The sequence below is a fragment of the Akebia trifoliata genome, chromosome 12 (assembly GCF_017979445.1).
Source record: "Akebia trifoliata isolate Shusen 1 chromosome 12, ASM1797944v1, whole genome shotgun sequence".
NCBI lineage: Eukaryota > Viridiplantae > Streptophyta > Magnoliopsida > Ranunculales > Lardizabalaceae > Akebia > Akebia trifoliata.
The window spans coordinates 25,147,189-25,159,991 of record NC_141386.1 but is presented as its reverse complement, the minus strand read 5'-3'; the positions used below and the strand labels follow the sequence as shown (position 1 = coordinate 25,159,991).

Genomic DNA, 12,803 nt, shown 5'->3' with positions numbered 1-12,803 from the left:
GAGATATGAGTCAACTCCATTTGTTTCTTCTATAATTGATCAAGGGATTCCACAGAGGCTAATCAAATGGTTTGATAAATATTACCAATACATATTATTAAATGTTTACAAGATTGTAATTAATCAAACATGAAACATCTGTAAACTTAGCATCCCTTTCAAAATTATGATCAGTTTCATTGACCCATAGAACCAAGTTAACAATCCAAAAATTATGGTGACATAATGATCCAAACCTTCCAAAAAAAAAGGTTTTGTGAGGAGACGGGTAATTTGTCTAATAGGAGGACATGATTATAAAGTGCTATTGCTCATGAGCATAGTGACAAAGTTGGGTTCAGGAATAATTCGGCAAGAGAAAGCTTCGGAAAAAAGTTGATAAAGCCGGGAAAACTTTGGATATATTAAAAGTAAAATATAATTGTTTTAAAAAAAATGTAAAAGAAATATTTATGTTATATATTAAATAAAAAAATAATACTTAAAAAATAATTATAAAAAAAATAATCTATGAGTTTTTTTGAAAAATCGTCGATTAATCCAGCTTTTTTTTTTTTTAAATCAAAGATTTTTTCAAAAACTTCATGATTTAATCAACACCATAGTACATTAATCTAGATTACTTGATTTTCATTAGTCCACGAGAACTTCTATGTTTACTCATCTGACTTGATTCGATTTAGGTAAATCAATAAACTTCGTCCTTAAACATTCTAGTTCAAGATTAGTAAATCGTCCATATTTTTTGTCAACCCATTTTGATGGGGTTAGAAATTTCGGAATGGGCTGATTTTTGGGGAAGATGATTTCCTCATCAGAGAGATTATCCTCACAAAAAACCAGCTCATTTTGAAACTTTTAACCCATATATATAAGACAAAACAATTTGGCTATGCCTGAGTTTTGTTTATAGATGATATCCTAGTAGCTTCCAAAACTATTGACGAACACCAAAAACATTTGGATTTGGTAATTAGTCAAATCAATAAACACGGTTTAGTCATTTCCCCTACTAAGATTGAAGTAGCCAAGCAGGAAATTAAGTTTTTAGGAGTAACAATTAGCCAAGGCCAAATAACATTACAAGACCATATCGCCACCAAAATTCTTGATTTTCCAGAAGAAATCAAAAATAGAAAGCAGTTACAATCCTTTTTAGGAATTCTTAATTGCGCCTCAGACTATATTAAAGGTATAACAGTATACAAAGGAAGCCTATCAGCTAAACTCCAGAAGACCGAGATTACAAATCCCTTTACTGGGGATGATAGAGACAAGCAAATAATTAGACAAGTAAAAGAACAAGTCAAAAAACTTCCACCCTTATCTCTTCCAACAAAAGACGACGAATTTATTATGCAAACCGATGCTTCAGAAAAGCAATGGGGAGCAGTGTCTTTTGCTATAAATAAATTCGATAAAAAGAGAAAAAGGAAACTTTGTTGCTATAAGTCAGGTACATTCAGTGGTGCAGTAGTCAATTATCATATTCATGAAAAGGAACTTTTTGCAGTCATCCAAGCTCTAAAAAAATACGAAATGTTTTCAAGACCCACTGAGTTCACTATTGAGACCGATTTCTCATAGGGCCTGGCATACAATCCAAAGAAAAATCTGCAATATGTTGTGGACACCGAAAGTCATTAATTTGTGGGGTACTTTTATAATTACCCATATATAAATGCTAACATTTATGACCACATGGGGATGTTTAGTGCATAAAATGGGGTGGACTTCACCCAAAAGCCAAGTTTCGAAAATTGAGTTTAGCAGGTTTGGAACCATGGAATAGATCTGAATAATATAAAAAAAAAAAGTCGAATATAGTTTAATATACCTTGACCGGACTCGCATCTGGGGATGGATACAAATCGACCCCCAGATTTGCCACTATCCGAATATATATTGTTTTGAAAACCATATTTTTAAGTTTTTCTAAATATCCTTTTCTACGTCGATTTCTTATAAAATTGAAGAGTATAATGGTAAAATAGAATATCATTCTAAGCTTGCAAAGAAGTAAAAATTGATTAAAAAATGCCAAATGTTCAAGAATTATCCGATGTGATTTGGATTTGGTATTAACCAGTATGATTCAAAACGGATCTGATCGGATCCGTTTCAATATAAAGAAATCCAGATCTGAATATAGATTTAGTTAGATCCGACCAGGGTTTGACCCATTTATGCTCTAGGGAAATTAGCAACCTCCAATAATTTATATTTTCAAAAATGCCTTTCAATTGTTTGTCCTTTAGAGATACTTATATAATGACATTTTTGTAAAAATAAAAAATTCTTTGGCATTTTTAAAGTGTTTATTGTATTTATTGCAAAAATATTTACTACATAATATCTAAAATCCAATCGACGGGAGTAACAAGTTGGATTTTAGATATTATGTAATAAATGTGTGCCACAATATAATGCATCATACTAATATTCTAGTGCAAAAATAATATTCGAGCACTAGAATCTCTAAGAGAAGCAATAGTAGAGGTTTGTTGAAATCAAAATTTTCATCCAAAAATTGTTTTAGGAGTAAATTTAAACTTATTAATTATTATTATCTTTTTGTTAAAATTAATAAAATTTCAAGCCCACAACTCTAATTAGGGGCAGAGCAAGGATTTTCTTGTAGGGGGCTGGGCTAACTATCGTTTCCGATAAGGTGTAAGAGCTTGAAGATGAGTGATTTTGAAGGGAAAAATTCAAGGGATTTTTGGTTAGAGGTTGAAGAAAAAGGCATTTAAGTCATTTCTCATTAATGTACAAGAGAAGACCTAAGTCAAGGGGAAATGTCATCTATTTGAAAACATATATACGGATCTCAAATACTGACCAAAATGCCTAAATACCTTTGTGACGTTAGCCTTTTCTAATAGATTAATGCAAAATGAGCTCGCTCAATAACCTCATTTTAAATTTAAATTAAAAATTTCTTTTGATTTAAGTTTCCAAAGCAGTCTTCAACATCTAGGGAAATTTTTTTATTATCATAGTTTTGAACCATATTACTAATCTATTTCAACCTTCAAACCTAAACAATGTAGAATTTTTAAAGTAGAAGATCATTTTTTTTTTCAAAGAATATTATAGGATTTTCTATAAAGATAATAAGGCGAGGTTTAAAATATTTTACCCTGATCTTAAACCAAAGGATTAATCTAGTTCAACCTTCAAAGCCAAAGAAAATATAGTATTTTTAAAGTAGAAGATGAGATTTTTTTGAAAGAAAATTCTAAGATTTTCTACAAAGAGATTAGGCAAAATTCAAAACGATGGATTAAGATGAGGTTAAATAGAATAAAATTATTTTCTATAGAAGTTTTACAATTTTGGGTGCCGAACGAGACCCTTATTTGTTACATGAGTTGACATTATCTTTTTATCAATATAAATTAATTTATTTTATGAAAAATATGTATATAAACAAGGAAATAATACAATACTAAAGTCATTTGCTCAGATATCATTATAGCAGTTGAGTTATTTCAAGACTCAATATTACAACAAAGAAAGAAACAATAAAGAGTAGTGATGATCCCATCAAGGAACAAGCCTTATACGCCCCCCCCCCCCCCCCCCCAAGTGATTCTCACCATGACCTACATGTTTATCTTAGTCCACCACATCTGCCAAAGCGTCTCCGTCCTTCGTCCAACCATCATTTCTCCATGGGGGTGCCTCTAGTCGTAGACATATATGTAAATCCAGTATAGTTAGTCTCTCCAAAGTAGTCACCTGTCTTGGAAGCTTTTCGTAAAAATGAAATACGGACAAATGTAGAACTTGAAGATTTTTTAGTTTTTTCTGTAGAATTGGGGTGCTCATCCAAACGAGACCGTTTTATTGTAAGACAAATAAGATGTTTTAGAGATCCTATCCCATTCAATCAATTCAGCTTCAAAGGCCCTGTTCCAAAACTGTTCTTGAAGCCAAAGTCAACCCTCAGCCATTTTAACTTGCATAATATGGGTCCAACATTTAAGGCAAACTCCTCATCGTTCTCCTCCAAGTCAACCCCGATTATTGTCCTCAACAATTGGGAATTAATTTGATTCATTTGTGAATTCACAATGCCTACTCGACGCGATCTATCTGTATAAGATAGCATACCCCTGTTATCTAATCCCATAAAATTTGCGTCCTTGGCAATGTTTATAATCATGTCGCTTACCATATCATGGACTTTACACCATATAAATCTTTGTTCATAATCATCCTTCACTGTGCCTAGTAGTAAACCACGGCTCACTAATCCATCGAAGTACTCCAATCCAATCTCAAATGCAGCCCTTCCATCCCTTCCTTGGACAAAACCCTCACCAATCCACAAATAAACTACCATATCATCAAATATTTCATTATCCTCTCGAAATGCTGCAAAATACAACATGCAGGGCTTCAAATGCATAGGAAGCTCTTCGTAGCTTAACTGTAGTGGGACAAAAATCTCCTCATCATGGGCCGCCAACTCTTCCTTTAGATGCTTGGACATTCACCTCCACTCATAGATAGTCTCTTTTCCCTAACATCACTCGTCCCATGACCTTGATTGCCAAAGGGAACCCTTTACATTTAGCAACCAACTCTCTGCCAATTTGCTCTATTTTTGGATTTCGACAATGACTACCATCGTTTTGCAAATGCTATTTTGGAGAATAATGACCAATCCTTTCCATTGGAAAGAAGTTTCGGTTTGTGTATGTTGTTCTCAAGTGCTCCCATCGATTGGACCACTTCCTCATTCCTTGTCGTAACAACAACACAACCACCTTTATTTGTTCAAGGCAAAGCGGACTTGAAGCTCTCCCACCACGACCCTTCATCTGTCCTCCACAAGCCATCCAAGATAATCAAGTACCTATTCCCACTCAGTTGTTTACGTAATTCTTCTAATAGATCACGTAGATCAATGTTCGATAACTTCGTATCGTCCACATCAAGCTTTTTCAACATCTTCTTGAGTAATTCATCAAATTTGATGGTTTGGGAAACGTTCACAAACAAGACATGTTTGAAGGACTCCCTCACTTGATCATAATATTTCTTTATGTTTTCAGCGAGGGTAGTTTTACCTATCCCGCCCATCCCCACAATCCCAATGACATGTAGGGGCCCACGTGCTTCCATGACTCACCGCTTAATTTTCCGTATGTCATCTTCTAGGTAAACTATTTCAGCATCGTTCATTAAGATTGGATATCTTATTGGTCGACTACTTCTGGCTTGTTCTTCATTTGAAAGACTTTGAGTTGGAGGCAGGAACAATTTCATCCTCTTTAGAAGATCTCCTATTTTTTTATTTATTTGATTCAATCTCTATCTCATTTGGTAACGATATTTCAATGATGAAAGGGAGAAGTAATTCATGCACTTGCATTCTTCTCTTTCCAAGAACAACTCACAATCTTCTATAATGTCCTCTTCTTTATATAATTATTCTCTCAGATCCCTTGCAACTTCCTTAAGAGTTTGCTTTTGATCTTTTATCTTCACTTTATCTGCATCTTTAAGGAAGCCTTGCATGTTAGGTTCCCTTTTCATTTTCTTAAACTAGTTGTGGAATTCAAGCACTTCACGCCCTTCATTTAAGAGACCGTCGATCAAGTTTTCTATTAGAACACTGACAACTGCCACCATATTTTCCTCTGCGGTTTCTCGAATAATACAACAATAGAATAGTAAAATTTTTGTTATTGTCCTTTTATAAATTAAGCCACACATCCTCACAAGATTGCATAAAGAAAAGTTATATAAGTCTTATCATGGATATGGTGCAGAAAGTTACATATCTTCAAGATTTTGATTAGGATCAAATAGACAAATTAGATACCATTGACTTAAGTATCATACTCATGGACCTTTTATACATGATTTTATATACCCAATAGGACTAACATAATCACATCAAGAATTTTAGCAAAGTTCAAATTTCAACAGTTAATAAACCAATTGATTAGGAATTAAAAACCTATATAGTCTTAAAAGGGGAGCATGGCTAGAGTTGGTGGAGATGAAGAATGAAATATGGTATGAGGGCTTCCCAGGGATGAGGAGCAACATTGTTTAAAAAATCAACATTGACTTAAGGCTGCTCATCTTGGCCTCGGAAACCAAGCTAGAAAGTCAATGTGAATCACCCATGAGACCATATGAGTCTCCAATATTAATGAAACTTACTGTATAACATTTATGACCACATGGGGAAGTTTAGGGCATAAAATGGGCCGAATATAGTTTAATATACCTTGACTTGACTTTGGGGATGGGTACGAATCCATCCCCAAATTCGCCACGATCTGAATATATTTTGTTTTGAAAACTATATTTCTAAGTTTTTCTAAATATTATTTTCTACATCGATTTCTTATAAAATTTAAGAGTATAATGGTAAAATAGAGTATTATTTTACGTTGATGTGGCAAGGGCACATAACCATAAATCGTTTTCACGGGATACACAAGAAAAATATGTGTAGTTATATGCCCTTGCCACATTATCCATGTACCCAACCGCGTCCAAGACCATATGCATACAACATTATTCTTCAAAAAAAATGCCAAATGTTCAAGAATTATCTAACATGAGTTGGATTTGGGTATGTGTAGACACCCCATTTTTGCACTCGCCTGATTAATCAACTCATTAATCCGATTGCAATGGTTCCCAATGATGGATGTTTATTCCAATGCTTTATTTTGTTACCAGATATGTTTCAAAAATCTGGATGAGGTATCTCGAATTGAAAAAACTGTAGAAATCACGCTACGTTAGGAAAATATAACCCCAAAAACTTAGAAATCATCATTTCTCAGACAAAAAGAAGTTTTACGATAAAAATCACTAAAAATGATCAAATTACCAAAATACCCCTAATCTTAAAATATTCCTAGAGCCTACATTACGCTTAGGAAAACCCTTTCGAACACATAAAATAACAAATCGAAACTAAATAAATAATTTTGCCAATTTTCATAGAATTTGACAAAATTACGAAAATGCCCCTTATAAAGTTTACGACCATTTCACACAAAAAATTTCATAAATGATAAAAACCAACATTCCCATTGAATTCCTTATGAAAAATTATTTCTAAAACATCCTAGAACATTGAAAACCGACTTAAAACGCGAAAAGTCCTCTCCGGGGGCAAAACGGTAATTTCATAATTTTCATAATTAAAAATTTCGAAATTAATAAATAAAACATTAAATAATTAAAGTGAAACATTAATGAAATTAATTTAAAATTTTGAATTAAAAAAATCGATCAATCAGGCTCTCAGGCAAAATTGTTGAGGGTTCGCAAGCTATTTCTTTAAGGACCCCTCCATTTAGGGGTCCAAAGAATTAAAGATATAATAGAGGGGGGTTCTCCAAAAAATCAAAGTCAACCAAGCAAGACTAAAGTTAAGGTATTAAATTCCATCAAGTAGACTAAAGTTAAGATATTAAAGTCAATCAATTAAGACTAAAGTCAAAATCTTAAAGTCAATCAAATAAAATCAAAAGTCAAAACCCTAATAGAGTTCTAATTAAATAATAACTCTATGTAATAGAATTCTAAATAAAATATAACTCTACCTAAAACAACTCTAATTAAAATACAACTCTACCTAAAATAATTCTAACTAAAATACAACTCTAATTAAAAGAATTCTAATTAAACACTAATTCTATCTAAATCAACCTTTAAAAAAATCTATAAATAGAGGTCCTCACACCCTATTTTCGTATCAAATCATAAACCTTAGGAAAAGTAGGTCAAGAAGCCTCCCCAACCTTCCTAAAACCCTAATTTTGAAGCCCTAACTCCTTACCTAACATCCATACCTCAATTTTAGCTCAAAAAACACCCTAAAATCTTTTCAAAACACCTTCAAATCCATAAGAAAAATCAGAAAACTCACAGATTTACGAAGAAGATACCTTAACTTGAAGATCAGAAATTAAATTTGGTGACAGACGAATAGCAAGGAAATACATACGTAGATACTCTTCGTTGGTGCTGAGGGAATCGTTGTAATCGGCAAGGTAACTTTCTTTTATATTTTTTTATATTATAATTATTTGTTATTTTTGGTCTATTTTGTAATGTAACCGATTTTTGGGAAGAAGTAGAGACCGGCACTTGCCGGGCGGGGATGATACCTAACATCTTCCAACCCCGTAATGTGATCCCCGGACCTGTATTTTCTTTCGTAGATTAGTTGTCTTTGTCTTTAGAGTCAATGATCGGTTCCTAGACCGTAATAACTAGGTGGCGACTCCCAAACCTCAAAGGTCAAAAGCGGATCGGCGCACCCCGCGGATCGAGGGCGCTTTCAGTATGGTATTAGTTAGTATGACCCAAAACGGATTTGAATCAATATAAAGAAATCCAGATTTGAATATAGATATAATTAGATCCAACCAGGGTTCGGCCCATTTTAGGCTCTAGGGAAGTGGGAAGTTAGCAACCTCCAATACTCTACATTTTCAAAAATGCCTTTCAATTATTTGTCCTTCAGTCGTACTTATATAATGACATATTGGTAAAAATAAAAAAATTCCTTTCATTTTTAAAGTATTTATTGTATTTATTGCAAAATATCTATTACATAACATTTAAAATCGAAAATGCCATTTAAAATTTTAAACGAAGACAAGCAAAAAAATTTAAAATAAGATTGCATTTTCACTAAAAGAAAAAAAAACGAAGGACATTTTTGAAAATGTGAACGATTGGAGGTTGCTAACATCCCATGTAGTTTTGGATATTAATATTCCCCAATATATTTTTTCAATAGAAATTAGATTTTTTAAATATTTTTTTATAAAAACTCTAAGTTATTTACGAGAGTGTGAGATTTTGGTTGCCTGGGTTTAGAAAAAAAAATGTCTTGTAGAATGAAACCCTTTCCTTACTAACATAGTAAGATTTTGAGGTTACAAAGGGTTGTTTTGTTCATATGGAATATCACATCAGAAATCCAACCATAGCCCTCTAAGTTTCATCGAAGAACTTAGATCCAACAAAAAAAATATTCAAAAGCTAATTTCTTTTGAATTAGATCCAAGGTTTTGAAAATGAATGGCTACCAAACTTCCACATAACTCCCTAAACTTAAAAATGAAATGCTATGGTGAAAAATAACTTTTTTTTAAAGTTTTGTTTTTCATTATACATAGAATTTCGTCCTCTACAACTTGAAGCTATCCGATCATGTTTTTGGATGCCAAGAGGTAAGCCCAAAGACCAAGGGCGAAATCCTTATTAACTTAGTAAGGCTAGGTAGATTCTTAGTGAAAACATTTTAGGACTGTCAAGGTAGTATTGGTGTTAATTATTAAATTTGTTTTTCTTATTTGGTTGATGTGTCAGATCAATTGGTGGGAGTAACCAATCTAAGATAAACTCCTAGACATGTATTCTATAAGTATGATGCATTGTAATATTCCGTTCACCATGTTGAAGTATGGCACAAAACAATTAGGCTCGGTCCAAGTGTGCGTGTTTTTTGGTCGGTCCAAGGTAATTTGTGTTGGGCTTGTTACTTATGTAAGTGACCCACTTAGTGATGCTTCTAAGGAAAGGATTTTATTTTCTTTAGGAGGAAGTCTAACTCCAAGTCTAAGTCTTTTCTAGAGAAGGGAGTAGAGAAATAAAGAAACTTAAGAAACGAAAGATTGAGAGTTTCAGGAAGATCGAGATTAAGAAAAAGGTGAAATGAAGTGATAGTTGTGTTTCATTGTATCGATTTGTCCCATTTTCTTCATAGTGAAATCAAACTCCAATGCTCATACCTCTGTGGATGTAGCCTATGGGTGAATCACGTAAAATCTTATGTTGTGAGTATTGTGTTCTTACTTTTTCTTGTATGATTGTTTATCTTCTTTGCATTTGCTACTATTAGTTAGATTTTGTCCTTCATTGTCATTATTAAAAAGGTCTTGGAAGGTATGGCATATAAGGTATTTGATTAAGTACCCAGTAGGTATTTGATCAAATTACTAAGTGAGCTTCACCAAGATATTTAATCAAATTACTAAGTGAGTTTCATAAAGGTGTTCACATACACAATAAGTGGTACCAGAGCCTAAGTTATCTAGGGGGTTTGCAATAGTGAAAAAGGGTACAACGGTGATCAGAAGTTCTGGTGGGATGAAATTTGAGGTAAAGCTATTTCATGGAAAGTCAATCTTTACATTGTGCCAAATAAGATGAGGACTATTCTTATCAAATGAGGACTTCGTAATTGTATTTGGGGCATTGAAGTAAAATCGAAGAGCATGTCTAACGACGTATAAGGAGTTATATTTGAAAGATATTAGTTTCATTGAGTTGTATATTTTCCAATGAAGTCATGTATAACGTCATAGAAGAAAAGACTGTTAAGGGAACATGGTACAAGGTTGATAAATTTTACATGGGAAATACTTTATCCAACAAGCTATTCTTTAATGACCAACTCTATGGATTAAGGATGGAAGAGGAATAAGACAATATGAAGAACTTGAATACTTTCAATTGGTGTTTTAGTGATTTGTTGAAGGTAGAAATGTAGTTTGGAGAATAAAACAAATCATTATTTTTATTGAGATCACTTCTTAATTCTTTCAAACACTTTCAGACTACACTTATGTTTGGCAATGAGACCCTCAAGTTTGAGGAGGTGGTTCAAAACCTTATTTCTCATGTGACACTAAACAAGTCAAATGAGAAAGAAGCTCAAGGGAAATGACTCATTGTAAAGGGTTCAAACAAATAAGACTAAACAAGAGAAAGAAAAATCCAAAGAAAAGAATTCTAGATCCTGAAAGCGCCCTCGATCCGCAGGGTGCGCGGATCCGCTTTTGACCCTTGAGGTTTGGGAGTCGCCACCTAGTTATTACGATCTAGGAACCAAATACTAACTCTAAACGGATAAGAAAACTAATCTACTAAAGAAAAACTAAATCCGGGGATCACATTACGGGGTTGGAAGGTGTTAGGCACCTATCTCACCCGGCCAATGTCGGTCTCTACTTATCCTAAATAAGATTACATTGCTAACAAAAATCTAGATAAAAAAATAAAGAAAATTTTACCTTCGATGCGCAACGATTGTATTCCCTCAGATCTGACAAAGTAACTCCTTGTACAGTACTCCTCGCTTCGTTCTGTCTCCGGATCTGATTTCTGATCTCCGAGGCGAGGTATCTCTTTCTTAAATCTGGATTCTTCGAATTTTTTTATGGATTTCTAAATGTTTTTTAAAGGCTTCTAGGTGTTTTTTGAGCTAAAATCGAAGTATGGGTGTTAGGTAAGGAGTTGGGACTTCAAAATTAAGGTTTATGGGAGGCTAGAGAAGCTTTTTGATCTACTTCTCTTAGGATTTATTATTTTATACGAAAATAGGGTGTGAAGACCCCTATTTATAGATTTTTTTAAGGGTTGGTTTAGATAGAATTAGTGTTTAATTAGAATTATTTTAGTTAGAGTTGTATTTTAGTTAGAATTGCTTTAGGTAGAGTTGTATTTTAATTAAAATTGTTTTAGGTAGAGTTATATGTTAGTTAGAATTCTATTAAATAGAGTTATTATTTCATTAGAACTCTATTATTTGACTTTTGGTCTTATTTGATTGACTTTAGTCTTACTTGATTGACTTTAATATCTTGACTTTAGTCTTACTTAATTGACTTTAATTTTGACTTTAATTTTATTTGATTGACTTTAATACCTTTACTTTAGTCTTTCTTGATTGACTTTAATTTTTTGGAGAACCCCCCTCTATTATATCTTTAATTCTTTGGACCCCCAAATGGAAGGGTCCTTGAATAAATATCTTGGCAACCCTCAACAATTTTGCCTGATAGCCTGATTGATCGAATTTTTTGATTTAATTTTTAAATTAATTTTATTAATGTTTCACTTTAATTATTTATTAATTTTAAAATTTTTAATTATAAAAATTGTAAAATTACCGTTTTGCCCTTGGAGACGACATTTTGTGTTTCAAGTCGATTTTTTATATTCTAGGATGTTTTAGAATCGATTTTTCGTAAGAAATTCAATGAAAATATTGGTTTGTGTCATTTATGAAAATTTTTGTGTAGAATGGTCGTGAATTTTATGTAGGGCATTTTCATAATTTTGTCAAATTCTGTGAAAATTGGCGAAATGATTTATTTGGTTTCGATTTGATGTTTTATGTGTTCGAAAAGATTTTCCTAAGCGTAATGTAGGCTCTAGGGATATTTTAAGGTTAGGGGTATTTTGATAATTTGATTATTTTTTTAGTAATTTTTATCGTAAAGCTTCTTTTTGTCTAAAATTGATGATTTCTAAGTTTTTGGGGTTATATTTTCCTAGCGTAGCATGGTTTCAACAGTTTTGTCAGTTCAAGATATCTCATCCGGATTTTTGAAACATATCTAGTAACAAAATAAAGCATTGGAATAAACATCCATCATTGGGAATCGTTGCAATCGGGTTGACGAGTTGATTAATCAGATGAGTGCAAAAATGGGGTGTCTACAGATCCAAATCTAGAAATAAGAAAAAAGTGGAGTGCTACCATTGTAGGAAGAATGGACATTACATAAGAGATTGTAGAAAGTACAAAGTAAAAGTAAAATAAAGGAATAAAGTTGAGTCAAGTTTTACGACAAGCATAGCATCGAAAAGTGATGGAGAGTAACTAGCGGCATCTTCGGGTAATATTACCTCTGACTCTTGAAGTTTAGATTCCAAGCGTACTTTTTATATTTGATACAATCGTAATTGGTTTGACTCCTATGAACCTCATGACGATGAAGATTTTCTAATGGGTG

General features: G+C 32.9%; 1 protein-coding gene across 1 annotated transcript; it reads right to left on the bottom strand.

The window, feature by feature from the left end:
- Positions 1-4,788: 4,788 nt before the first annotated feature.
- On the bottom strand, positions 4,789-5,136 carry LOC147389144 (disease resistance RPP13-like protein 4). The gene has a single exon (XM_086419744.1). It carries the CDS (start codon positions 5,134-5,136, stop codon positions 4,789-4,791), a length of 348 nt encoding a protein of 115 aa, XP_086275870.1.
- Positions 5,137-12,803: the final 7,667 nt, after the last annotated feature.

Excerpts from the sequence above, each read along its gene's own strand:
- LOC147389144 (XM_086419744.1), bottom strand. The coding sequence starts at position 5,136 with ATGGAAGCACGTGGGCCCCTACATGTCATTGGGATTGTGGGGATGGGC.